This window comes from Ctenopharyngodon idella, chromosome 23, assembly GCF_019924925.1.
Source record: "Ctenopharyngodon idella isolate HZGC_01 chromosome 23, HZGC01, whole genome shotgun sequence".
In the NCBI taxonomy this organism is placed as follows: domain Eukaryota; kingdom Metazoa; phylum Chordata; class Actinopteri; order Cypriniformes; family Xenocyprididae; genus Ctenopharyngodon; species Ctenopharyngodon idella.
The window spans coordinates 22,024,578-22,051,591 of NC_067242.1; the positions used below are offsets into that span (position 1 = coordinate 22,024,578).

General features: G+C 36.2%; 3 protein-coding genes across 8 annotated transcripts in view; 1 reads left to right on the forward strand and 2 right to left on the reverse strand.

Annotated features, from left to right (window-relative positions):
• fam49bb (family with sequence similarity 49 member Bb) overlaps window positions 1–13,923 on the reverse strand; it is a 57,664-nt gene extending 43,741 nt beyond the window's left edge. The window contains exons 1-2 of one of the 3 annotated variants that reach the window (XM_051882753.1): window positions 12,996–13,315; window positions 11,605–11,681 (exon numbers count right to left, since the gene is read on the reverse strand). The gene's annotated coding sequence lies outside the window, so the exon portion shown is untranslated. Of the gene's footprint in view, window positions 1–11,604; window positions 11,682–12,995; window positions 13,316–13,778 lie in introns of those variants that run through there. The other 2 variants (XM_051882755.1, XM_051882752.1) reach the window with 2 other exon arrangements.
• Window positions 13,924–14,125: 202 nt separating this feature from the next.
• Window positions 14,126–16,526, forward strand: eef1a1l3 (eukaryotic translation elongation factor 1 alpha 1, like 3). Its single transcript, XM_051882743.1, has 7 exons — window positions 14,126–14,362; window positions 14,435–14,614; window positions 14,708–15,004; window positions 15,262–15,412; window positions 15,498–15,754; window positions 15,833–16,067; window positions 16,145–16,526. Exons 1-7 carry the CDS (start codon window positions 14,219–14,221, stop codon window positions 16,255–16,257), a joined length of 1,377 nt encoding a protein of 458 aa, XP_051738703.1. The 5' UTR covers window positions 14,126–14,218; the 3' UTR covers window positions 16,258–16,526.
• Window positions 16,527–16,617: 91 nt separating this feature from the next.
• Window positions 16,618–27,014, reverse strand: part of asap1b (ArfGAP with SH3 domain, ankyrin repeat and PH domain 1b) — a 92,758-nt gene continuing 82,361 nt past the window's right edge. For 2 of the 4 annotated variants that reach the window (XM_051882729.1, XM_051882730.1), the window contains 6 exons: window positions 23,166–23,333; window positions 20,872–20,950; window positions 20,467–20,525; window positions 19,435–19,943; window positions 18,793–18,915; window positions 16,618–18,072 (listed from right to left, as the gene is read on the reverse strand). In XM_051882729.1, coding sequence (XP_051738689.1) covers window positions 17,998–18,072; window positions 18,793–18,915; window positions 19,435–19,943; window positions 20,467–20,525; window positions 20,872–20,950; window positions 23,166–23,333 — 1,013 coding nt within the window. In that variant the 3' untranslated portion in view covers window positions 16,618–17,997. Of the gene's footprint in view, window positions 18,073–18,792; window positions 18,916–19,434; window positions 19,944–20,466; window positions 20,526–20,871; window positions 20,951–23,165; window positions 23,334–25,808; window positions 25,878–27,014 lie in introns of all 4 variants that reach the window. The other 2 variants (XM_051882731.1, XM_051882732.1) reach the window with 2 other exon arrangements.

A 27,014-nucleotide genomic window follows, 5' to 3' on the forward strand; every position in this document is an offset into this window, starting at 1 on the left:
GGGAAAATCTCCGAGGCTTATCTAATAGACTTTAAAAACACTAAGTTGGCACATTGGGTGTGTTGGTTATAAGTTTAATGGGTCTGTGCTAGGGAAACACAGTCTAGCCTAGCAAAAACACATTAATGATGTTAAACGTTAACCTTGCCTTCATGCTTCCATATTGAGAGTTGAGGAAATGGTCTATATAATATATGCTGCAACATTCAAGTTGGCCCAAATTGAGTTTAACAAGCCTGATGATGTCCACTGGCCTAAATTGTAACAGATAAACCAGGCATCCAGCACAATCCAAATATTATCCAACATCTGTTCAGAATTCTTAACAATGTTGATGAAGAACAGCAGCAAACTCCAGCGCTGCAGTCACTGCAATTAGCAGAGCAGTGGGGAATGCTAAAGTGCAATTGGACCATCAGCTGCCCATTGTGTCGATGCTGTGAGAGCATGCTATACTCTGCAGGACAACTAGATCTGTGCTTTGCTCACATTAGAGTGAAAATCATTCAATAGACTGCCAGAGGCATAATGCAGATAATGCTTTGTGAGCTTTTCATGGATCACAATTTCTCTTGCATGTCTACAGCACTACACACATGCACATGGAGCCAACCACACAGACTAAGTGTTAAGCTCTATGTAGCATGGGATTTATCTTCTATAAAGAAAACTGAGACAAAATCTTTTGTAATGTAAGATAGTTCAACGAATATACCATAATTTACTTCGCACGATTCACTTGAAATAATAATGACAATTATTATTATTATTATTATTATTATTATGCATTAGGTATCAAACTTACAAAAAAACAAAAGTTTTTACTGTTTATGTTTATTTATATATAAATCATGTTTGTTCATAAACAATGTATCTGTATATCTACAGTATAGGACCCAAGGTTTCCCAGCCGAACACTGCTCAAAGCATCACACTGCCTCCGCCGGCTTGCCTTCTTCCCATAGTGCATCCTGGAGCCATGTGTTCCCCAGGTAAGCGACCCACACGCACCCAGCCATCCACGTGATGTAAAAGAAAACGTGATTCATCAGACCAGGCCACCTTCTTCCATTGCTACCACTGTTGGCACTTTTGGCGGTGGACAGGGGTCAGCATGGGCACCCTGACTGGTCTGCAGCTATGCAGCCCCATACGCAACAAACTGCGATGCACTGTGTATTCTGATACCTTTCTATCAGAACCAGAATTAACTTCTTGCCCATTTTTTCTGCCTTTATATACACACACACACACACACAACCTCTCAAAAGTTTGGGATCAGTAAGATTTTTAATGTTGTTTTTAAAAGAAGTTTCATCTGCTCACCAAGGCTAATTAAAAATACAGTAAAAACAGTAATATTGTGAAATAATATTAGAATTTAAAATAACTGTTTTCTATTTGAATATATTTTAAAATGTAATTCATTCTTGTGTTTGATAATCTGAATTTTCAGCATCATTACTCCAGTCTTCAGTGTCAAATGATCCTTCAGAAATCATTCTAATATGCCGATTTGCTGCTCAAGAAACGTTTGTGTTATTGTGTATATTTGTGTACAATATTTTATATATATATATATATATATATATATATATATATATATATTTTTTTTTTTTTTCCCCAGGATTCTTTGATGAATAGAAAGTTCAAAAGAACAGCATTTATTTGAAATATAATATTTTGTAACATTATAAAATGTCTTTACTGTCACTTTTGATCGATTTAATGCATCCTTGCTGAATAAAACTATTAATTTCTTTAATTTCTTTTTAAAAAAATAAAAATAAAAATTTTTACTGACCCCAAACTTTTGAACAGTAGTGTATAATGTTACAAAAGCTTTGTATTTCAGATAATTTTCAACATTGATAATAATTAGAAATGTTTCTTGAGCAGCAAATCGGCATAGAATGATTTCTGAAGGATCATGTGAGACTGAAGTAATGATGCTGAAAATATATATATATATAAACAACATCTCTCCCAACATTTCTTTCTCTGTGGATATTAATTTTCACCTTGAAATGTCACATTACAAAAGTAAAATGCTTTACAAACAGTGTTCATGTCTAAACACAGACCATATCAAATACATTTTTTTTTTTTTTTTTTTCCCATCCTGGGTTTTATGCCAGCATAAATGCATCATCTCCATTATTGCATAAGCTCATTCCTGTGGATGACTTTATAATCATCATCATCACTTGATTGAGCCTGGGAATGCTGCGTTACTATGGCAGCTGCTGAGATTCTGACACCCTGAAGGTCTAATGAGAATTCAGAACTCAAAAACACAGAACATCGTACTTGGAACGTCACCAAGGCAACAGCTTGGAACCCTTGCTGTGAGGGGCTGGAGCTCTGGGAGAGGACGGGAATCATGAAGCCTTTTATTCGACAGAGTGAAGCTAATCACTCTGGAAATTGACTAGTTTCGTTTACATAAGAATCACAGTGTAAACGTTACTGAGTGAGTGCAACAGAAGCCAAATTATTAGAATGATACAGAGTTGGCAAATCCCTTGAAATAAGATAATTAGTGGTGGTGTTTGCTTATAGCATCACTATTACTACTGCACAGTAAAAATTATTTTTCTGAAGTTATACAGTACCTGTCAAAAAATTTGTAATGTTTCCAAACTTATGTTATTGAAAGAATTGTCTTTGCTTACCAAGGCTGCATTTATAAATCTAATTTATTCCTGTGAACCTAAGGCAGCAAAAACAGTTTTCAACATTGATAATAATAACAAATGTTTCTAGAGCAGCAAATCCACATATTAGAATGATTTTTGAAGGATCATGTGGCACTCTTACTGGAGTAATGATGATGCTGAAAATTCAGCTTTGCATCACAGGAATAAATTACATTTTTATATTTAATAAAATAGAAAACAATTATTTTAAATGTTAATATTTCATAATATTACTGTTTTTACTGTTTTTTTTTTTTTGGTTTTTGATGAAATAAATGCAGCCTTGGTGTGCAAAAGCAATTCCTTTCAAAACCATTAAAAAATTGTAATGTTTCTAAAAGACAAAAACAAAAATTATTAGATTATGTTTTACAAGAAAATACTATTTCAGTCTTTATACTTGTCAACTCGTCGAAATGTCAGACAGATTTAAATGACAGATTTATCCAGTAATGAAAAAAGTTTTTATGAGTGAGTCATTGAATCATTCATTCAAACCGATTTTTTAAATAATTAATTCAAAGTAAACATTATATAAATAGAATTAAGCATTTTGAAGAATTAACATTTTGTCCGAATTTTTCCAGAATTGCGCAGCTCTAATGGAGAGTAACACGGGGCAAAGTATAAACAAATGATGCAGACGGATTCAAACTTGTGCCGCACATTTGAGCACCACAGCTCAGCTTGTAATAATTATACACGGCTAGGCTATGAGTGCAACAATTGTTTTCTTAAAGGATTTAGTTCACGGTGATCCATTTAAAACTGACCTAAAATCTAGCCTATATTAGAGTTATATATATATATATATATATATACATATAATATAATATAAAATATATAATCTTTATAATATAATCTTTCTCTCATCGTCAAAGCATCACAGTTTTGTCATCGTAGTTTTGTCCGGTAATAGGTAACCCAAAAATTACAATTCTATCATTTATTCAAATACGTCATATTACTTTCTTCAGCAAAACAGAAATTCAAGTCGTTATTGGCTGAAATTGTAACTCTATCACAGAGTTGAATTTCACTGTTAAATAAATCATTGACTGTTTAAATTTGTACAATAATCAAATTAAAGACTTAATTGCAGTAAGATGTTCACTAAGAATTGTGGTTATTTTTACCACCATTCCTCACATACCCCTATGCGTAGCACAAATGATGAACTCACATACAGTAGGTGTGTTACTGGCCACTGTTTTACTCAACTTACGTCAAATGCAAAACATATTTCTATGAATGCATTGAATATTATTCGGCACCGTGATGAACATAGCAATGCTGTAACTTTGGTTGCATTCCGTCTGCCGTCGCGTTCTTCGCAGTCTTGAAACTTGAGAATAATGTCACGGAGCTTATTTATAAAGTTGTGTGAACAACACTTATCTGTGTATGTTCCAGCAAGTGTACTTTGGTCAGAGCGGTAATAGGCCTACTGTTTACATGCCTGTTTATTGCAAGTAAAAATCGGCGTATGCCACATAGGTTTATGCGATTATGGTTGCTATATGAGCTTAATCGCATTAGTTTAATTGGAGTATTGTGTTTACATAAGGTAAAGTTTGCTCACAATATTTCCAAAATCCCATTATAATTGCAATATGAGGGTGCATGTAAACTTTGTCATTCACTCTGGTTCTGTGAACTGGCTCAACCGATTTATTGAAAAGATCTGATTCAAACAAACGATTTGTTCACAAATTAAAACAAGAAAAGATATCAAGTGAATAATGACATTTGGTCTTTTTCTTTACATAAAGACATCATACAGCTCAGAAGACTTGAAATATAGCACACAAGTCACAAGCTCTACTGTTATGGTACTTTCAAAGTGCTTTGTGTCCTTTTTGAAGCTTGAAAGCTCCATTCCTTGTTCAATTTATAATTGCTTGGAAAAAAACACCAGCACATTATACAAATTTTTTCCTTTTGTGTCTCACAGAAGAAATGAAGTCATACAGGTTTGAAAGAACATGAGAGTGATTAAATGATGACAAAATTGTCATTTTTGTGAGAACTATCCCTTTAAAAGAAAGAAAGTACATATTGCACAGACCTAAGCCTACGCTAACTGTATAGGCATTTATTTACCCAAGACAGACCTTGTCTAGAAGACAACAAATGCAGAGCAAACTGCGAGCAGTGGGTGGTTGAGTCATCTAACAACATTCTTTACTGCCCTCACAATTACTGTCTTTACCCCCCACACCCCTTGTGCCGTCTGTTTGCTTTGACCCACACTAAAAGAGTGTGACGGACGGGGACATGGTTACTGTCACTGAAGGTGAAATCAAGGAGGTCGGTAAGACAGCAGCATGGGTTAGACTTAGTAGGAAGCTGACACAGCAAAAATAAGCAAAACTAACAGCTGGCAAAAGCAATAGTGAGTAGAGGGACGCTCACATGCACAGTATCCATAACTGTCCTCAGTATATCATACACAACAAAAGAGAACCTTTTGAAAAATGATAATCTACATTTCTTACACAAAGCATTTGGGGACCAGAGAATTGCAGATTTACCTCTAGAACCTCAACCTGGATTAGTGTGACTCCTAAAATGGCAATTTTAGAATGCAACTGACAAAAGCTTAGCTATGAAGATCATCTTCCAAACTACTAAAGCAAAGCAACTGGTTCAATTGAACCATCAGTGCTGTAACACTTATATTTAGTTGAGTGAAAATGATACGATCAAGAATCAAATGGGTTGAAACTCATGTTCTCTTGAGTGGACTGTATCCTGATGTTACAGAACGAAAAAAAAAAAAAAAAAAAAAAAAACAGTCAACAAAGTGTGTGTGTGTGTGTGTGTGTGTGTGTTATTAAAACTCCTGATAATAGATCAAAAAGCACTTAAACATCTAGTAAGGCACATTCTTTGCAATCTGACCAGCACAGAATCAATGGTTGCTGGATGTCTCTGCCAAAATAACAACATTTCTTCTTTAAAACCATTGTTCCCTCAACATTGGCTTTTGGATTATTACAGAACATATATAAACTCATAAATTTACAGAGCATAAGTTTATGATTCTTAAACAATACACATTTTGTTCATCAAGATAACTTTGCAAATCAACTTTTATACATTTTTAAGCATAAATATAAATCGCCAGAAGTAAATCTTAGATTATAAATGAAAGACACCATGGTCGCTTGACTTTAAAGTCACCACCAGTAAGCTTCCATCAACTCTTTCGATCTTTATTTAAAATCTACAAGTTGGAAAGTTTGAGTTAGAATATATTAAGAGTGTGAATATAACAAGGCTTTAAAAGTAGACTAGTAGATGAGTTGTCCTTACGTGATGAGAAACCTCTGAAGCCCCATTTAGCAATTGCCTCTGAGATTTTCTAAGATAGTTAGCCTGGCTAGTGAGTAGGTTAAGTTAACTGAGCTGGCTTAACTTTAAGCTTAAAGTTTAAAAGATTTTGCAAACCATACCCAGACAGTTAGAACTAAATTTTTTAACATTAGACCCTTACATTTTCTGGTTTTAGATTTAATAGTTTACTTAACAATTTTTGAATGCATTACTTAAACATTACTAGCTAAAATTATTTGATGAAACATTCTAATAAGTCTGTAAATTCACACATAAACGTTAAAATGGTTTGCCACAGATTAGTAAACCTTTTCTTTTGGGCTAAAAGGAAATGTCGAGCCCTGGGGTGGACCATCTAAAATCAGACAAAGCCTCAAGCGTGAAGAGTCATGAGCTGACTAATGAGGCAAAAACAAGCTTGACTCATATCCTCTTTTAGCCTTGAGACACCTCAGACATAACCAAAATCAACCAAATTCTCACTCAGTGCAGCATGACCTCACTGAAATAAGCCATCTATGCTGCTTATAGTCAGCTAAAACACGTCACTCATGTTTTTTGACTGTGAGTAGAAAGTCTAGTATTCTGCTTCACTGAAGATTGGCATGTTAAAGGCAACAGATGGATATTGTTGGGTTTCCTTCCCAACTGTTGGCAAGTCATCTGTGCCGGTTACCCTGTTCAGCCATCCTCACCATGGAAACGAGTGGGAGGGGACGCAGTGGGCACACAATATATGTAGAGTGTCAAAGTGACACAGCTGAAGTGAAATCTGAAAACAGCCTCATTGATGCCGAACAAAGGAATTGCAATCTAATTGTGAAATTAAATTCTAATTTCTCATTTTGAAATTTTCTGCAGGTCTGACTTGTACCAAAAACATTTAACTAAATCTATAATATATGACATCATATTGTGTTTCTGTGTTTTTTAACTTTAAAAGACATGAAACGGCATGAACAGCAGGCACTTAAAGGGTTAGTTCACCCAAAAATGAAAATTCGGTCAGTAATTTCTCACTCTCATGTCGTTCCATACCCGTAAGACGTTTGTTCATCTTCAAATCTGAGCTACGCAACTAACACCTTGACGCTTCAAAAAGTTTATAAACAGATTGTAAAACTTATCTATATGAATTGAGCGGTTTAATCCAAATTTTCTGAAGAGACTTGATCACTTTATATGATGAACAGATTGAATTTAGGCTTATATTCACATATAAACATTTGGGCTGGGACAATACATTGATGCAACTTGAATCGAGAAACGATTCTAGATCGATTCTGATATTTTCCGTATGTATCGCGATTCTCTCTCGAATCAATTGAGCTTAGTTTTCAACAGCAGATGGCACTGCATGCTTTAGAAACAGCCATACTCTGCTTCCTTCCAATTCCTTACACACACCTGAACAAACGTTCTATAAAATAATCATTCATAAAGTTCGAAAAGGTTGAAATGAATTACTAGGGTGTTTGCAGTGGGCTGTTTACATTAATCTCGCATCATAAAAGCATTCTGAGGTGCAAATACATTGTCAGACTCAGCCGAACGCACGAGCGGTCCTCTTTGTTTGACTACAGTTTGAAAAATAGCCTAGAGCGCCATCTGCTGTTAAAAACTAAGCTCAGAATCGATTTGCGATGCATTTGGAAAATATCAGAAACAATCCATTAATCGCGATGCATCGATAGTAATGTCCCAGCCCTAATAAACATTCATCAACTCACACATCAGCTCCGTAAACCAACGGAAGCTCAAGCATGTTTGCTTGACGCATGCAAGAACCAGTGAGGTTTATTCTCGTATGTTACGCAGCACATTTAAGCTTCCACGAGAGGTTTGTTCTCACGTGTCAAGCAGGTTCGGCTGAGCTTCTGTTTAGTTTGCTGATCAATGTTTATATGTGAGTAAAAGCCTAAGTTAAATCTGTTCATCATAATAAATGATCAAGTAGTTTCAGAAAATTTGGACTAAACCACTCAATTTATATGGATTAGTTTTACAATCTCTTTATGAACATTTGAAGCGTCAAAGTTTCAATTGCGTAACTGTCTATGGAGGGACAGATAGCTCTCAGATTTCATCAAAAAGATCTTCATTTGTGTTCCGAAGATGAACGAAAGTCTTATATTTTTGGGTGAACTAAACCTTTAAATGTGTTCACTGGGATTCGGTTGGATTGTGAAAATCAGTCTATAATAGTATAGGTTAATATTTTTATTAACCAACCAGAGGGAGGTCATTTCAGATGGGGAGGAAATTGCTACATTTGAATGAAATATAACAAAAAATGATTTTATTTTCTTCAGACTACACATAAGCCAGAGACATTAAATATTATGTATAATGGGTTTAATAGGGTCAAATATGATTTCAAATTGTCAAGAGTTTAATTCTGGACAATATGTGTTTTTGTTTTTTGCACCCATCAACATGTTAATAATTTTTCTATGTCTTTGAATGAAGACTAATGTGTGTGGTTGAGGTAGCGAAGATTATTATAGGAGAACATGGACATGGTTATTTTATTTACTAATCATTGATAATACTATTACAGTTATTAATATTTTGAATTTTTTATTTTACGCTTTTATTTTAATTTTAGTTCAAGTTTAAGTAATTTTTTTTTTTTTTTTTTTTTTACAGTTATACTTTTTTTATTTCAGTTTTAGTTATTTCAGTACATCAAGTTAAACTAAATGAAAATAAGAAATGTTACCTTGGCATCTATAGCTAAAATAAAATACATTTTTAATATTTTATTTTATTTCAGTTAACCATTATTTTATTACTAGTGATGGAAATGTTTTTTTTTTTTTTTATGGTTTTCGTTTTAGTTAACTACAATAATACTGAGTGGACCCTGAGAGAATGCGAAGTTAATAACAACTTCTTAAAACAAGAGGGGGGGGGGTATTTTTCATTTCCTTTCAAGCACACGGAATCAAGTATCAGGCGTGTCAAATGTTTTCATTTCTATTTAACACTTAACAATTGAAATGTTAGAATCCTGATGTGGCAATCAAGAGAAATCGCACTACTCAGCTCAACTGTTACTGGCTGACATGTGGAGACATGACATTAAGAAAGACATTACAAGCTGCTGCAAGACGGAGTAGAGATCACCTGAGGTTAAAAAAAATGAATTCAAGTCCACAGGGGCATTTACTGTATATGTGCTTTTGGGGCTTAACAACAGTTAATGACATAACAAAACATTCAACATTCTTTAAAAAACATCTACAAAAAGTAAAAACAAACAAAAAAAAACTACAATTTCCACAAGACAAGCACACACATAAGAAATAAGAAATATGAGGTACATTTCCAGTGGTAAAGGCCAAAGTGATGTAAAACAGGAAGTTTCGCGAGCCAGTTCGGAGTAAAGATTAGCACTAACAATAAGCTTCCTTATGACTTTCATAGGCAAATTCTACAGATTACCATTCTTAAAACAACAGGCATACAGTATTGACATCACACTTCTCAATCTTGATATGGTTTAGATACTAACTAAACACCCTACACATAATTCTGACTACTTATAAAATTGCTTAAATTCATGTTAAAGTAAATAAATGCTGCTCTACAGTGGAAAGTTACCTTAAGGAAGGAGTGCACTGCTTCAATTACGAAGTGTATCGACCATCACCGATTTGTACGCTGCATTCTTGTGAGAGTTTTATAGCACCAATCCTTCAGTAATCTCAGAATACACAAAACACTTTTCCAGAACTAACATTCTTACTGGGATGAAAAGATTAGCAATAAGTGCTGATTAAAATAATGGATGCACACTGGGGCTCGTAAAAGTAAAATTGGACTAAAGTGGCTGTCGGGGTGCATCTGTTAGCTTTGAGGACAACTATATAGTGCACACCTGAAATTACACTACTAACGTTTAAATGTTTGGTGTCACAAAGTTTTTTTTTTGTTTGTTTGTTTTTGTTTTATATTTTTGAAATAAGTCTTTTGCTCACCAAGGCTGCAGTTATTTGACCAAAAAATACAATAAAAACAGTAATATTCTGAAATATTATTACAATTTAAAATAACTATTTTCTGTTAAGTGAACTGCAGCCAGCAACTCACTGCTTGTGCTTGCACTTGTGTACACATAACATAAAAGAGACTGAACGTGATTCAATGCCCCGATCTACTCACGGCGAAGTTCTTTTTCGTTCTTCACTTAGAAGTACCTTTGCAGCAATATACTGTTAACGAATAGCCCAACACCATCCACAGTGCTGAGAGAGACCTTTCGATGAATATGTAAATACGTGCTGCGTGCTTTCCTCACAATAACAAAATAAGCACACAACAAAAATGACAAAACAGCAGTTAAGAAAGCATCTGATCGTAGCGATGTGGATACTGTATGTTTACACCAGCTCTGCAATTCACAAACATCATGTCAACAGATGAGGTGATTAAAATTGCATTAAAGTATGATTAAAAAGTATTTTTGAGACTATAGACTAGTTAGATCTGACTATGTGAGACTATAGTTTGAATTAATCCCTTTTGTTTGCATGACACATTGACATTACAGTACAGAATGGCTCTTTCGGCATTATCCTGAACATTGTATAAGCATTCATTTCACGCGTCATTGAACGGAGGAGAGGCTCTCGGGAGCGCACGTAAACATCACATCCTTTTAATTTTCCCAGCAAAAACATCCAGAGTAATACATAAAATCAGTCTATAGGCTTTAATAAACAATCTAGGAAGTTGGGGTATGTCTTGTTTTTTAAGTTTCATTATAAGGTGTTCACACATGGGCAACAAAAAAAGCAATAAATACATGAAAATTCTCACATATGGTCCCTTTAATACAGTTAAGGTCACAATTCATCTAAAGCTTCTTCAGTTGTGGACTGTTAAATACAATTGTATACCATTAATCTAAATGCTTACTAAGGCAGTCCTCTCTCAAACAAACAAACACTAACGCACACACCTACCACTTCCATGTCAGATACAGAAGTGGATTACGAGTACTTTTATTTTAAACAGGCAGACCCACAATGTTTACCCCTCATGGTCTGACATGCAGGCAAAGCAGTGCCTGCAACGGTCCAAGTTTTGGAAAAATGTCTTTATCAAGTTACTTGATCAAAGATAAAGTAAAAACAGTAATATTATTGCAATTTAAAATAACTTTTCTATTTGAATATATTTTAAATTACTTATTTTTTATTTATTCCTGTGATTTCAAAGCTGAATTTTCAGTATCATTACTCCAGTCTTCAGTGTCACATTATCATTCAGAAATCATTCTAATATGCTGATTTGCTGCTCAAGAAACATTTCTTATCATCATCAATAAAAACAGTTGTGCTGATAAATATTTTGGAAACCGTGATTGTGATTCTTTGATGAACAAAGTTCAAAAGAAAAGCATTTATTTGAAATAGAAAAAAAAGTAGCATTATAAATGTCTTACTTCTGATCATTTTAATGCATCTTTGCTGATTTTTTTTTTATTTATTTTTTTTATGTGTCTATATTATGTCAGATTATATCATCACCAAGCCCATTATATTTTCATCAAACTTACATAAATGATGATCCATCCAATTTACTCCCTGATGCACTACAGTGATCTAAAATGCAATCCCAGCAGGCAACATCCTCCTACACAAACAAACAGGTTACACATTAAGAACCCATCTCACTCTGGCCATGACTTAAAATACAGGCTACGGCACCAGCACATAAAGTGTCAGAAACCACCACATTAGAGTCTTCCTGTATGCTTGACTTCAAGCCTCACCTACACTACATACCATAAAAGGAAAGGGAAAGAGAGGTGATAAGATGTTAATCAAACAGTGTCGAATCGAACTCAGTAGCTGCACATGAATAACTATGACGACAGATATATATCCACTGGTATATGATCGTAATAAATGAGGAGGTTTCTAAAGGGATAAGACTATATTCATCAGGATTCGTGATTGATCTCAGATGGGCAAAGATGAGCTAGGAATATACAATCGCACAATCCAGCGCTCTATGCCACACCAATACTAGATATGTTGCATTAATATGACTTTTTGAAGGAAAAGAAGGAAATTGTATAAACTGCATGACTTTACTGCAGAACATGACATTGCTATTGCAAATTTTATTTTGCATACTAATAAAAGCATACATCAAACCAACGATTTTAATTAGGCAAATCAATACACGCAATCAAACACACATCTTAATCAGTTTTGAAACAGAAAATGTTTTGCAAGTACTTTCATTAAACTGCACATGGATAAATGACATCTAGTTACAGTGGACATTTAGTGCACTACACTTGAGCACTACATTACAATATACAGTACCCACTTGGAATCTCTGCAAAAGCATCAGCTGGATGCACAGCGTTCCCATACCTTTGACTAATGAATTTCCATGATTGTTCAAGGATTTTACAAATCATTTTATAGACATTTCTAGCCAATTAAATATTGTAGACCTGAGCATGACTAGAAAATGTGTAATAACTATAGACATTTCCATGTGTTTTTAAGATACAAATAAAATCCCATGACTTTTCCTAACCTGTAAATCACAATTTTAAAATATCCTGACATTTCAAGGTTTTCCATGACAATGGAAACAGAACAGCAATATCCATTTCTGCTTATGAAAAGTGTTGGTCCTCCCTATGTTGCACAATGCATAGCAGAAGTTACACTGCATTGCATTGTATGACACAAAGCTGCTCTACTTTTTTACACCCATAAATGCATTTAAACACTGTCATGCACTTATGTTTCATTTGTTCCTGCTTATACGCTTTCAAACAACGGATGGCCACGGGTGCCATCGTGCTGAAAGCACACCGCTCAGTCACATGCTGTACTACAGCACCAATGCATTCAGAGTTATGAATATACACAATAAAGCGCCGTACATGCAGCATAAAGACATAAGAGAGGAACGAAAACGCACCTTTGAATGTAAAGCGATGAAAAAAACGTATGGAGTCCAGGTAGCACGCTGTAAGCTCCAGGGAGAAGGCTTTAGATCTCTCTCTCTCTCCTTCTCTATATCTGAGGCTCTCTCGCTCTCGCTCTCTCAGCTGTCTTACCGACTGTTATTTCCGGGTTAATAAAACGTCATTGTGCTTCTTGCATTTATTTTAACCAAACGCCCAAATCAAGCATCACACATTATCATATGATATGAATACCAAGTACACGACTTTAAATACTATATAGTCCCGTGTGCAATAGACACACGATGATTTGTTTTAATATAACTAAAGTTAATTTAGCCTAGTTGTATTCAACGCGACCCCTGCCGGTCAACTTGCGTCGCATAAGCGACACACCTGATGGATGAACTCATTCCTGTTATGTAAACTTGGAAATGCTGCCAGTTTTTTTTTTTTTTTTTTTTTAATCACATATAATGTCATATTCACGTGACAAACTATACTTGAAACTTTGATACAATTTTCCGCCACAAATATATTCTACTAACCGGGCTAGGTTTCAAGTAATAGAAAACATGGACATTTAAATTTTTATACTTGTTTAAAATATACCTATTTTTCCCATACCATTCATTACATTCCCAGCCCTTGTGTCTTTTTAATTATTTTAATAAAATAAAAAAAACTTCAAAAACCTCACAGTCAATCAGAATAAAACGGCAGCAACTAGCCACGTGTCAAAACGATCGTTTTCTCCCGTTAATCACACTTTTTTTATCATTAAGTTTAATACGAACCTGAAATGAGAGCAAGATAATAGGCTACATTATTTATTACTAGCTATAGTGGAATAAAAATGGCACTTGGCCACTGCAGTTGAGAAAAAAAGATGATAAATGATAGAAACAATGTGAATGCTATAGTTACAAGAAGATAACTATTTATTTTGATTTAAGAGAAATAATAAATTGCAGTATATATCTATTGTTGGGAGTAAATTATGGATATGGATAATCCACAATGTTATTTTTATAATAGAGTAGGCTAGCTACAGGCTATTCTAGTTAATTGCGGGCGTGGTCTTTATTCCAGCGGTTATTGATCACACCAGGACTCAATCATCATTCATACTTAATCGTTCCCTTTGGTTATTACATACACTGTGGTTTGAAGTCACGCTAGAAACAAGACATACGTTTGAAATTCTGTAGTTGTTGTCTAAAACTTTAACTATAATATGGGCAAAGAAAGGGTCCATGTTAACTTGGTCATCATTGGCCATGTAGACAGTGGTAAATCTACAACTACTGGTCATCTGGTCTACAAATGTGGAGGAATTGACCATAGAACTATTGAAAAATATGAGAAGGCTGCAACCCAGGTTAGTATTAAATTGAATGACCTATTATGATTGTTCAGGTGTTAGATTTTCACTCTTTTCCTCCTTTTGAAGATGGGAAAGAGTTCCTTCAAGTATGCCTGGGTGCTGGACAAATTGAAAGCAGAAAGGGAACGTGGCATTACAATTGACATTTCCCTGCTGAAATTCAACACCCAGAAATACACTTTTACCATAATTGATGCACCTGGCCATCGTGACTTCATCAAGAACATGATCACAGGGACCTCACAGGTATTGATGCAATTCAGATTTTGACCTGTTGAGTGTTTATCTTCTGTATTGCCTATACAACCAAGTTGAATGAAATGGCAATCTTTCTTTTAGGCTGATGCTGCTCTACTGATCGTCTCCGCTGCAAAGGGTGAATTTGAGGCTGGGATTTCTCGCAATGGTCAGACAAGAGAGCATGCTCTGCTGGCTTACACACTTGGGGTCAAACAGCTCATGGTCTGCATTAACAAAATGGACCTGACTGAGCCACCATTCAGCCAGAAACGTTACGATGAGGTGGTGAAGAATGTTTCTGTGTTCATTAAGAAGATTGGCTTTGAGATCAGTGCTGTACCTTTCATACCCGTTTCTGGCTGGAGTGGTGAGAACATGATTGCTCCTTCTCAGAAGGTGATTCCACTCTCAGCACCCCATTAAGATCTAGAAAAGGGAGCCTAAATCTTGTTCCTGGAGTACTACCTACCTGCAGAGTTTAGCTCCAACACACCTGTCTGTAATTAACACATGCTCCTGAAGATCTTCATTAGCTGGTTCAGGTGTTTGATCAGGGTTGGAGCTGAACTTTGGAGAATGGTAGATCTCCAGGATCAGGACTGCACACCCTTGATACAGAGCTGCTGATCTCAACTGCTTGTGTTCTGTTTCAGATGCCATGGTTCAAAGGGTGGAAGCTCAAGAGGAAAGAAGGCCATTCAAATGGTCGAACCTTATTGGAGGTGCTCGATTCCCTACTTCCCCCAGTCCGTAATGCAAGCAAGCCACTGCGCCTTCCCCTACAAGATGTCTACAAGATTGGTGGTAGGTAAAACTGCCAAGTGGGTAAGGTCTCAATTTAAAACCCTTTTGGTTGGCACTCTGGACATCTGCTATGATTGCCCCCCAGGTGTTGGCACAGTCCCTGTGGGTAAGATTGAGACTGGGGTCTTGAAGCCTGGAATGGTTCTGACCTTCTCGCCAGCAAAGTTGACTGCAGAGGTCAAGTCCATTGAGATGCATCACCAGGGGCTTCAGACTGCCCTCCCTGGCCACAATGTGGGCTTCAACATCAAAAATGTGTCTGTAAAAAATCTTCGGAGAGGTGATGTAGCAGGAAATTCACAGCAGGACCCGCCGTCAGATGTCAACAGTTTTATTGCTCAGGTAGCTATACTGGTTTTAACCTCTGGATTGAACTCTGGCTGACAAACCAGTAACTGATTCTCTTGTGCATTTCTATAGATCATAATGCTGAACCACCCAGGCAAAATCAAGGTTGGTTACTCCCCTGTACTTGACTGCCACACGACCCATGTTTCCTGTCGTTTTTCTGAGCTGAGGGAGAAGCTAGATCGACGTACGGGCAAGAAACTGGAGGACTGGCCCCAGTACCTGATGTCAGGAGATGGTGCCACAGTCAAACTCATCCCAAACAAACCCCTATGTGTGGAGAGCTTCTTTCATTATCCACCTCTGGGTAAGGCACAGAATTTAAGTGCTCAAAATACTGCTGAAAAAAAGCCATGTTTTAAGTTCACTACTTTTTCCTGTCAGGTCGATTTGCTGTAAGGGATTTAAAACAGACTGTTGCTGTTGGGGTCATCAAATCTGTGGAGAAGGTGGACCAAGCCAAAAAGACATCACAAAAAGCTCCTGTATCAAAATGAGTTGATATTTTGTCCCTTTTATAATTTACCAGCAGTCTGGTATGTGAGCCAAAAAGGTTCTCTTTAAGTTGTCTCTTTAAGCATTAAGCATTTTTGTATAGTTTTATGGAAAAACACTTTATGTTGCCTTAAAGTGAAGTCTCTTTTTAAATGCGTTGCTGGTGTATTGGGTTGTTTAAACTGACTGTGGGGCCCAATATGAGGTTTGGTATAGCTGAAGATGCATTAATTTGTTGCTGGACTGCAAATAAATTTAAGTTTTCGCTTCAGTTGGTCATGCATGTTGTCTTTGAGTCCACTTGTAGAAGATGCGGTTTAGATTGTAGCAACTTAATAACTTGACACATGAGAGACTTGGAGTCTTGTTTAACATGAAGCCATTTTATTGATAATGGAATGGTGAGGAACATGTTCAGACAGTGGACACCGTCCTTAAAATCTGCAGTCAAAAAGAAACTTGTAGACCACCAGACCTCTCCCTACACCTCCACATTGAATCCTAGGTAAATGCAGCCAAAGGGGTGAATATTTATTTCAAAGAGTAAAATTACTCAAACTGCAACTGTGCCAACTTTGACTTCATACAGTGCTCATTTAAATTGAGAAATGGCTCTACCACATGGAGTCTTTGCCATAATGCTGACAAGAGAGAGAACCATGATTGTTGCCTCAAAGTAAATGAACATGCAAGATTGTTCAAATCTCACATTAGAAACTATGGTTGTCATAGTCCTTGAGAATTTGAGCAGCTAATGAAACCATTCTTGAGCTAAAACAAGGGTCACTGGCAGCATGGATGAAAGTAGCATAAATCCCAATTACAATACAGTACATCCATGTCTATTACTTGAAAATATAACATCTATAAACAGAGTAAACAACTTCCCTATTTTCAAAAGTACTTCAAGTATCCAAGACCTCTCAAAACAATATTAAAGATGACAAAGGGTGACCTTTGTGTTTATGGAACACCACTGTATCACAGAGCGCTGTCCTTCAGTAAGACTGTAGTAAATGTACTTGTGTGGATAAAACACTGATATGGGATCACATTGGAACAACCTGTTGATGCAGGTAATGGTGTATGCATTGCACAGGTTAATTGTTTTACACTTGGTAGCAAGAACGAAGAACAGCAAACACAAATTAACATTTCACTCTGACATGCTTTAGTGGTGTTAGGAAATGTGAAGGTAAAAACACGTAACTGAAAACCGACGTAAAGTCCAGTTGTTCCATCAGGAAGAGAAGTCTATCTGTCCCTGCTATAGATGATAGCAACAATGGACATGTTAATAAAACTTATTTGAACAAAACTGGCCCCAGCTGTAACTTACTGGCAGGTAGAGTACAAGTTCACAAATTTACTTTTCAGACCAACACAAGTTTCTACATTTACACAAAAATCACACACTCATCCTTGTGTGAAACACACGCACACATTTATGTACAATCTTATATACAGAGATACAGTATCAGTAATAGTGGAGGGAAAGTGCTGGTCTTTTAAGTGGGTGCAGTCTAGCCGTTGTGCGGCAGGCTTTATAAAACGGTACGGATAACAGCGGTACAGTTAGACATTTTATTTACACTCTGTCTCTGACGATGGTATGGTGATGTGTTTTTCATTGTGGTTCAATCTTCTTAAAACTTGCATTGTTGATTCAGCAGCTAAGTCAAGTGCGTCCCATAGCCAGAGGTATTGCGCTGGGTGGGAGGTGGAGAACCAACATTTGTGTGTCAATCAGACAAGATATGAACAAAAGACATGGGAAATACACCTTTCCTCTCTGGCTGCCCCTCGATGTGCCCAATCTGAGGACAAAAAAGAAAGGTTACAATCAGAATGTGGCTCTAAATCAAGTAAGGAATAATTGAAGATGAGCTGTTGATTTACTGAAAATTAAGTGCACACCAGAGGTGGTAAAGATTACCGATTAATTTTCAATAATTCAATGGCCAGAACAATTCAGCTTGTACCATGGTTAGAACATGTACAGGTATATTTAAAGAGTTCGTCAAGCAATTCTTCAGGTTTTCATCCTTAAGAGACACAGTTTGTACTTTTGGTTGTTTTCAGGTAACCTGTATGTTCTTGTTCTGTTCATGTTCTGTAGGTAATGTGTTTATTTTTGGTACAATAAACAGCCTGAAGTAGTTTCTTGGGACAGGGAAAGTATTGAAATGAATCATATAGTGAATATATTGGAATTGAATTATTCAGAATTCACAATTTAACTGTTCTGAATTTGCAAATATCATTTTAAATCAACCCAGTAAATTGTGAATTGAATCGTTTTGATTCTTTGTCAATGCAAAAATTTACAAAATAAGATCGTTGTAACCAAAATAAGATCAGAAAAAATGTGGTGATGTGATATTGAACTGTAATGTGGCTAACAAACCTTGTACTATTATACAGCCGTGAACTACAGGAACTATTTCAGAAAACATTAAGTCAAAACATTGTAACGTCTGTCAAACATTTCAAGAATTTGTTGCTTCTCAAGTCTCATGCTTTGTTGGGACACTTACCCACCACTCCTGATCTTCTTCCCCGGTTACTATGATGACCTCACCCTCAACGAAAGTGAGCTCATCATCGTTATCCGCCTGACAATCATAGATGGTCTTCACCCTTCGCATTTTACTTTTAATCTGAAAAAAAAAAAAAAAATGCAAGACAGATAGTAAGATAATTTGTTAAAAGCACCTTGTTATTGACTCCCATGTACTTATCTGAAGCTTCTGAGGGTGTTTACACAACAATGATGTACTAAAAACGGAAAAGTTTTTCCTTTTGCGTTTTTGTGTACACATGACAAAGTTGTCCGAACAATCCCCGTTCACATGGATCCACAAAAACGACTAAAAACGCTGTTATGCATGCCAGTCAGGACAGAAGTTGGCGATGTCATTTTGTACATAAATACTGTACTATAAGCCTATAGACTGAACACGTAATACACGTGACGTCACCGTTTTCACAAATTCGTGTTTTTGTTGTTTACATGGGTATCGTTTTCAAAAAAAAAAAAAAAAAAAAAAAAAAGTATGCGTTTTCAGGCCCCCAAAACGGCATTGCTGTGTAAATAAATGGCCAAAAATGCATAAAAAATTTTCCGTTTTTAGTTGAAAACGGTGTCGTGTAAACAACCATTGAGACTAAATCCTCACTGGATTTATTTTCCGGGGCAGCGGTACAGGTGTCTCCTGTGCAGATGTTGGACTTCCATTGGTGTCTTCACTAGACTGGACAGGCTGAGGTGACAGTTCACCTTGTTGGATGATTGTTGGAGTATCTGGTGGTTGGGGCTTTGGAGCCACTTCTCCAGGAGGAGGTTTGTGGAGGACCTCAGTGGTTATAGGTTTGGGTGGGGAGATCTCTGTCAGTTGGGGCTTGGGTGGTAGATCTTTCAACTGAGGTTTAGGTGGTAGGTCACCCAGCTGGGGTTTAGGGGGGAGGTCGGACAGCTGAGGCTTTGGAGGTAGTTCTCCTGGTTTAGGGGGTAATTCTGAAGGCTGTGGTTTAGGAGGTATATCTCCAGGTTGAGGTCTATCAGCTAATGGAACTTTCTGTGGGGTGTCTGAACTCTGCAGAACCTTCTGGAACAGCACAGGTTCAGGAGGCTGGTTGGTTTTGTCCATTGATGGGTGATGGATGGTGTCTATCTTACGCAGGGCAACTATTGAAAACAAAATAATGTCAGCAGATATAGTTTAAGGCTATTTTGGAAGACAAATATGAGGAAATATTTCCCTCACAAGATGTTGGGTCACATATATGAGGTTTCTTTTTTTCTTTACTTTTGTTAGTTTTAACAGTGCATAAAATTAGTGATTAAAAATGTAATTTATTTCTAAGTGTTCATAAATATCTATATCTTCATCTATAAAGCTTTCAAGAAATGTTTTTGCTTTTAAAGAAGTTTCATTTTGTGCTGCTGTGAAACAATATTTATTGTGAAAAGTGTTATAAATTATTCTATATAAAATATATAGAAATTTTTTGTGAAACATTTTTCATTCAAGTTATACATCTAACTGTACTGTAATAGTGGGTAGGAAAAGATATACTGTCAGCTTTAAACAAACTAAATTAAATTAAAATACATACTTGAATGCAAATAACTGACTAAATGAATTAAATGAAAAACATTAAGATGTTATACCATTGCAATATTCACAGGCAGAAAGCATGTCACCTACCCTTCTGAGGTAGTTTGGGAAGGACCCGTGGACCAAGTGTGGGCTTTGTGGTGTTGAGACTAGAAATATGGAACATATGTAAAGTTCAAAGAAATGTCCGATAACATGTTTGCACGCTCTGTAAAATCAGCCATGATGTATAAAAGAGAACTGTTTTGCATTCCCAAATACACAATGACAAAGTTACATGGACATATTCAAATGAAACACGAAAGGCCAAGTATAAATTTGCAGTCTAAAGTTTGCTGACCTTTCTAATGCAAATATAGTTCTAAATATAGATCAAGCTCATTCTACAAAACTTGCGCTAGATTTGGCCTTTCTTGTGTGAATTTAATTTTTAATCAGTTTTGTTTGGATTGTTTTATTTGCTATGTTAGAGAAGTTTGAAAGAAGATGGTTCACCTTTGTTGTTGTGGGATGCCTTCAAATCGGTTAGTTACAGGGGACATCTTGTTGATAGGAGGTGGCGTTGAATCACTTCCTGCAATGAGTTTAAGTTTAAATATATTTTTTACTGATTTTAGTGACAAAAGCCTATAGAGCCCCTAATGTGACATTAGCAGAAAAAAAAAATGTAGTGGGACTTTCACACAGTAAAACTAGATATACACTGCCATCAAAAGTTTGCGGTCGGTAAGATTTTTAGGGTGCGTTCACACTTGTAGTTCGGTTCGTTTGGTCCGGACCAAAAAAAAAAAAAAAAAATATTTAGTTCTGGTCCGATTAGCATTCATATTGGCAATTTTATCACCGAACCAAAAGATACCGAACCTAAAGGCATAGGGATATGTTCACAACCTGATTGGTCGGATTTTATGATGTATTACCTATTTTGAGATGGAACTTACCGAACATCCAAAACAATGCTGTGTGGTGAGGTAAACGCACTTGTTGTGATGGTATTTTGGCAAGCTGGGAACTCGTGAAGAGATTATAAAATGTGTAAAGTAGTCAAAACAGTGGCGGGAATCCCTTCGCCACACACACAAACGATCTGCTGCGTGGAGACACGCGTCTGATGCCCGTGATGAGTAAACTCGCGACTATGACGAGAAAAAAAGATATGCGTGAGGATTCTGTCATTTTTAGGGTTTCATCTTCCTGTTTTTGGTTCGCTTACATGTCTTTGGTCCGTGTTGCATTCATATATCATTCAAACTGCACCAGAGTTCGTTTGGAAGCGGACCGAGACCCATCTTTTCAGCGGTCTCGGTCCGCTTGTTTGGTGCGCACCAGGGTTCGGATGGCAGCGTTCACACATTTATAAATGAACCGCACTAACAGAGCAATCGCACCAGGGTTTGTTTTAATCGAACCAAACATGACAAGTGTGAACACACCCTTAAAATGTTACTGAACGAAGTCTCTTATGCTCACCAAGGCTGCATTTATTTGATCAAAAATACAGTAAAAACAGTAATATTGTGAAATATTTTTATAATTTGATGGCAAAGCTGAATTTTCAACATCTTTACTCCAGTGTTGTGTCACATGATCCTCCAGAAATCATTCTAATATGCTGATTTAGTGCTCAAGAAACATTCCTTATTGTCAATGTTAAAAACAGCTGCTTAATATTTTTGTGGAAACTGCAAATACTTTTTTTCAGGATTTTTTGATAAATAGAAAGTAAAAAAAAAAAACAGTGTTTATTTGAAATAGAAACCTTTTGTAACATTATAAATGTCTTTACTGTCAGTTTTGATCATTTAATTGCTCCCTTATACACAGACATTTTCCACATAGAAGTTTGTACACGCATGAAAGTTTCCAGGATTTTTTTCAGCAAATGTCACTTTACAACTTTGTATAAACTTTTTATAGTAAAGCAAACTTTTTTTCAGCAGAGGTAACACAGCACCAGGCCATGCAAAATAATGGTCTTAAAGAGGCATTTCAGTACATCTCAAATTATGTGTATCAACTGGCAGTTAATTAAAATGGGTTATATCGTTACAGATCATGTGAAGGGATATATAAAGCAATGCAGTGCATTTTAGTATGTCTTTCACCCATCAGCATCTTCCAGACCATTATTTTGCCATGCCTTGTTCTTTGTCTTAACCCAAAATGTTAGGCATCATGCAAATCACTAGGGCAGGGTTCAATGCAGAGGTAAAAAGATTATGAATGGGGTCATTAGGCTGAGCCTTTCATTGGCAACATTGTCTTCTCAATATTGTTTTTCATATCTAAAATGTTCTAAAGTTTAACATGTAACACCACCACAGAATGAATGGGATGCAAATGATCTGGTAATATACTGCAGAGACCAAATCAAAAATAAACACATTAAGCATGGGGATGTTAAAAACAGGTACTAAGGATTGATCTAAAATTAATCAAGAGACCATTATTTCTTGTTAGAATTTCATCTAAAAACAAATAAATTGGTGTAACACTTGGTGTAATTTGATAATCTACTTTAGACACTCTACTAAATGTCAAGTACCATTCATTAGAGTAGACTGTCTGCTTAATATCTGCTAACACTTTAATTTGATGGTCCCCCAACAGACATTCTACTCACTATAAGTAGCTTTGCAACTTATTCTACTAACTGAAACCCTAGCCTAACAGTTAACTAATACTCTAATGAGAGTCAGCTGCACATTTCATGTGGATCCGAGTGAATAAAAAAAAAACAGAAACCCTAGTAATCCAACAGCTATGGTTGTTGCTTAAGTGTAGCCCACCTTTACAGAGCGGGGTGTATGACAGCGGGGTAGGGGGGTCGGAAAGCGTGCGTTTGTGTCCAGGGGGAGGGGGTGGGGGCCTCTTCTTTGACAAGGTGGAGCTGCCACTAGCGGGGGTCTGTGCGACAGGGGCGAGGGTGGAGGGGGGCAGGTTTGACAAGGGAGGAGCTGGAGGGAAAATCAACAACATAAAACAACATCATGCAGTGATGTCATGGTGAAGAATGGATAATGTCATATAACATGGGTTCTTTGGAGGATGCGGGAGGGAAGGAAGACAGAACAGAAATAGAATAAAATAAAAAGAAAGAACAATGGTTTGGGTAACCAGTAGGATAGGATGACAAGTGCTACTGAAACCAGATAAGTAGATGTGGAGAAACTAGAGGAGTGACTTCAGTTGGAGAAGGGCATTGAGAGGGTTGGAGAAGGACATCAAGACACAACAAAAAAGCCAAATGAAATCTATTCTACATTTTAGATTTTAAAAAGAGTCAACAGCCAGTGAAAAGCTCAGTCAGAGAGGACCAGGAAAGGGATGCTTTCTGTGAGAAATAAACAAATGCATCAAGTTAACAACTTCAGAAAATTCTGGGCTTTAGTTGTTACTATGAAAAGTCAAATCATCCATTTACTAATAATGGCTTAACTGTAGCAGAATCAGAAGGCTCCAAGTGAAATTTATCAAGCAAAAAGTTAATCGGATGAACTGAAGATAATTGGACATGATTACGCGTTTCTGTATTTGGTTACACTGTGAGTATTTGCAGCACGTGTTGTCAAACTGATGATGATGTTTTCTTAATTTGCTGGTGTTTTTTCTATTTGCATGTGTCTTCTTCAGTTGCATCACGTTGAGCTCTCTCGGCCACCATAATAAAGGCAATAAGGCATGTACAAATTAAATTTATGCGTAACATGCTGTCTACTAAGATGCTTATATCTATTCTGTTTTGAAGGCAGCATATGCATTCACCACCAGCTATGATATCCCACAATCCTGTGTATGTGGATTAGTTGGTTTAAAACATAAAAAACTGTGTCTTGAAAGAAGTAAATTAATTTATAAATATTATTATTATTATTATTATTATTATTTAATTTTGACAATCTGTATAGCTAACTTTTTCTAGATCAGGGTTTAATTCCATTCCTGCTCCAACACACATACCTTTAATTTTCAAATAAGCCTGAAGGACTTGAGCTGGATAAGGTGTTTAATTAGGGTTGAAGCTAAAGTCTGCAGGGCTGTGGCCCTCCAGGAGCTAAGATTTGCACCCCTGTTCTAAATGATTTTCAAATAATCTGAAATTAGTTTCTTTAGGAGGTACAATACCATTCAACAGTTTGGGATTGGCAAGATTTTTTTTTTTCAAGTTTTTAAAAGTCTCTTTTGCTCATCAAGTTTACTGTATTTGATCAAAAAAATACAATTAAAAAGCAGTAATATTGTGAATTCAATCATGTCAATTCAAAATAACAGTTTTCTATTGTAATATGTATTTTAAAATATAATTTATTTCTGTGATGGCAAAGCTGAATTTTCAGCATCATTACTCCAGTCTTCAGTGTCACGTGACCTTTCAGAAATCATTTTAATATGCTGATTTGCTGTTCAAGAAACATTTCCTACAATGTTGCAAATAGTTGTTCTGCTTAATTTTTTTTTGGAAACCATGATACATACAGTATCTCACAGAAGTGCGTACACCCCTCACATTTTTGTAAATATTTTATTATATCTTTTCATGTGACAACACTGAAGAAATTACACTTTGCTACAATGTAAATTATTGAGTGTACAGTTTGTATAACAGTGTAAATTTGCTGTCCCCTCAAAATAACTCAACACACAGCCATTAATGTCTAAACCGCTGGCCACAAAAGTGAGTACACCCCTAAGTAAAAATGTCCAAATTGGGCCCAAAATGTCAATATTTTGTGTGGCCACCATTATTATGTTCTTTGCTATGAACTTGAACTTCCAGTGACCAGTATGAGAGAGTGAGAGCGATAACACCAAATTTAACACACCTGCTCCCCATTCACACCTGAGACCTTGTAACACTAACGAGTCACATGACACCGGGGAGAGAAAATGGCTAATTGGGCCCAATTTGGACATTTTCACTTAGGGGTGTACTCACTTTTGTGGCCAACGATTTAGACATTAATGGCTGTGTGTTGAGTTATTTTGAGGGGACAGCAAATTTGCACTGTTATACAAGCTGTACACTCACTACTTTACATTGTAGAAAAGTGTCATTTCTTCAGTGTTGTCACATGAAAAGATATAATAAAATATTTACAAAAATGTGAGGGGTGTACTCACTTCTGTGAGATATTGTACATATTTTCAGGATTCTATTCTATTTCACAATATAAATGTTTTTACTGTTACTTTTGATAAATTTAATTCCTTTCTGAATATAACTATTAATTTCTTTCAAAAAAATATTACTGTCCCCAAACTTTTTTGAAACTTTTGAGTCATGTCCTTTCATATAAAACCATTAATTTCACATTGCAGCAGCCTTCAGTTTCAGACACAGTTATATAATGTCATAAGATCAAAGGATGAGGTCATTAAAAAGATTAAATAAGCAGATAGGGTGTATGCAAATAAAAAATTTAGATAGTCACTGATGTATGGTCGAGTGCTAGCCAGAGTAGCATAGTGGGAATGAGAGCCAAGGAAAGCCAGATGAGGAGCTGCAAGAGAGACGAGAAAAAAAGAGAGAGCGAAGAAAAGATGGAAAAAGTCCTGATAACATTTTACATAGGTTTGCCGATTAATACCATGTCATATCAGAAAGTCAAACCATAAACAAAAGTATCAAATGGAAAAGTAAACAAAGCTGGAGTCTGTGCAAAGCAACAGAAAGCAGGTTAACCACCTCCCCCCAACATACACAGAGAGAAATTACAGTTGCAGTTTTGTTGTCTTTTCAGTACACTCTAAATAATGAACACATCAAAAACATTTAAATAGCTCTCTGGATAACTTGATGGTGATTGGTCAATCGCTGCTTTGAGCAGTCAAGTATTTACTTTCATGTTTTGTTCTACGCATATAATACACACAGTCATAACTCATGAATTTTGAAACTTTACAAACGAGTTGCCTGTGCAGTAATTGAAATAAAGCTGAAATACAATAAAATATAAATATTAGATAAAAAACTTTAATAAAAACTTTAAAATGTTGCATCGGCAACTAATTGAAATAAGTACTAAAGTTAAAAAAGGACCGTAAAATGTCAAATTCAAAATATTATTAAATACTATAGTACTATTTAGTACTGTATACATAGTACATAAATAATACTAAAATAACACTGCAAGTTGCTATATAAGGACTACAACTACCAAAAGGATGTTTTAACAATAAGTAGTATTGCTTGTTTAGCAAATAGCAACATAAAAAAAAAAAAAAAAAATAAACAATTCATATTCAAGGTATGAATCTAAGCAATTTATAGGGCTGGGACAATACATCGAATCTCGATTCGCGATACGAAGAATCTGAGAAGGTGCTCACTGCAGAGCAAATGGGTGGAGCTTAAGTTAGCTCCTCCTTGCTGGACGTCTAGTGAGGGGGAGCTAACGTCCAGTGAGGAGGAGCGAATGTACAACCACACCCTAATTCTACCCTAACCCTACCCACAACTCTATCTCTCCACCCCACTGGACGTCCAGAGAGGAGGAGCTGGCCATTATAGACTCTGCAGTGAGTACCACTTGAAGAATCTGTAGCGATTCTGATATTTTCCGATGTATCGCGATTCTGTCTCGAATCGATTCTGAGCTAAGTTTTTAAACAGCAGATGGCACTACTATACATGCTTT

Bases quoted from the DNA above. Each gene is read 5' to 3' on its own strand.
- eef1a1l3 (XM_051882743.1), top strand. From the start codon at position 14,219: ATGGGCAAAGAAAGGGTCCATGTTAACTTGGTCATCATTGGCCATGTA. The intron at 15,005-15,261 runs GTGATTCCACTC...GTTCTGTTTCAG, and splicing joins TGATTGCTCCTTCTCAGAAG to ATGCCATGGTTCAAAGGGTG. The intron at 15,413-15,497 runs GTAGGTAAAACT...ATTGCCCCCCAG, and splicing joins AGATGTCTACAAGATTGGTG to GTGTTGGCACAGTCCCTGTG.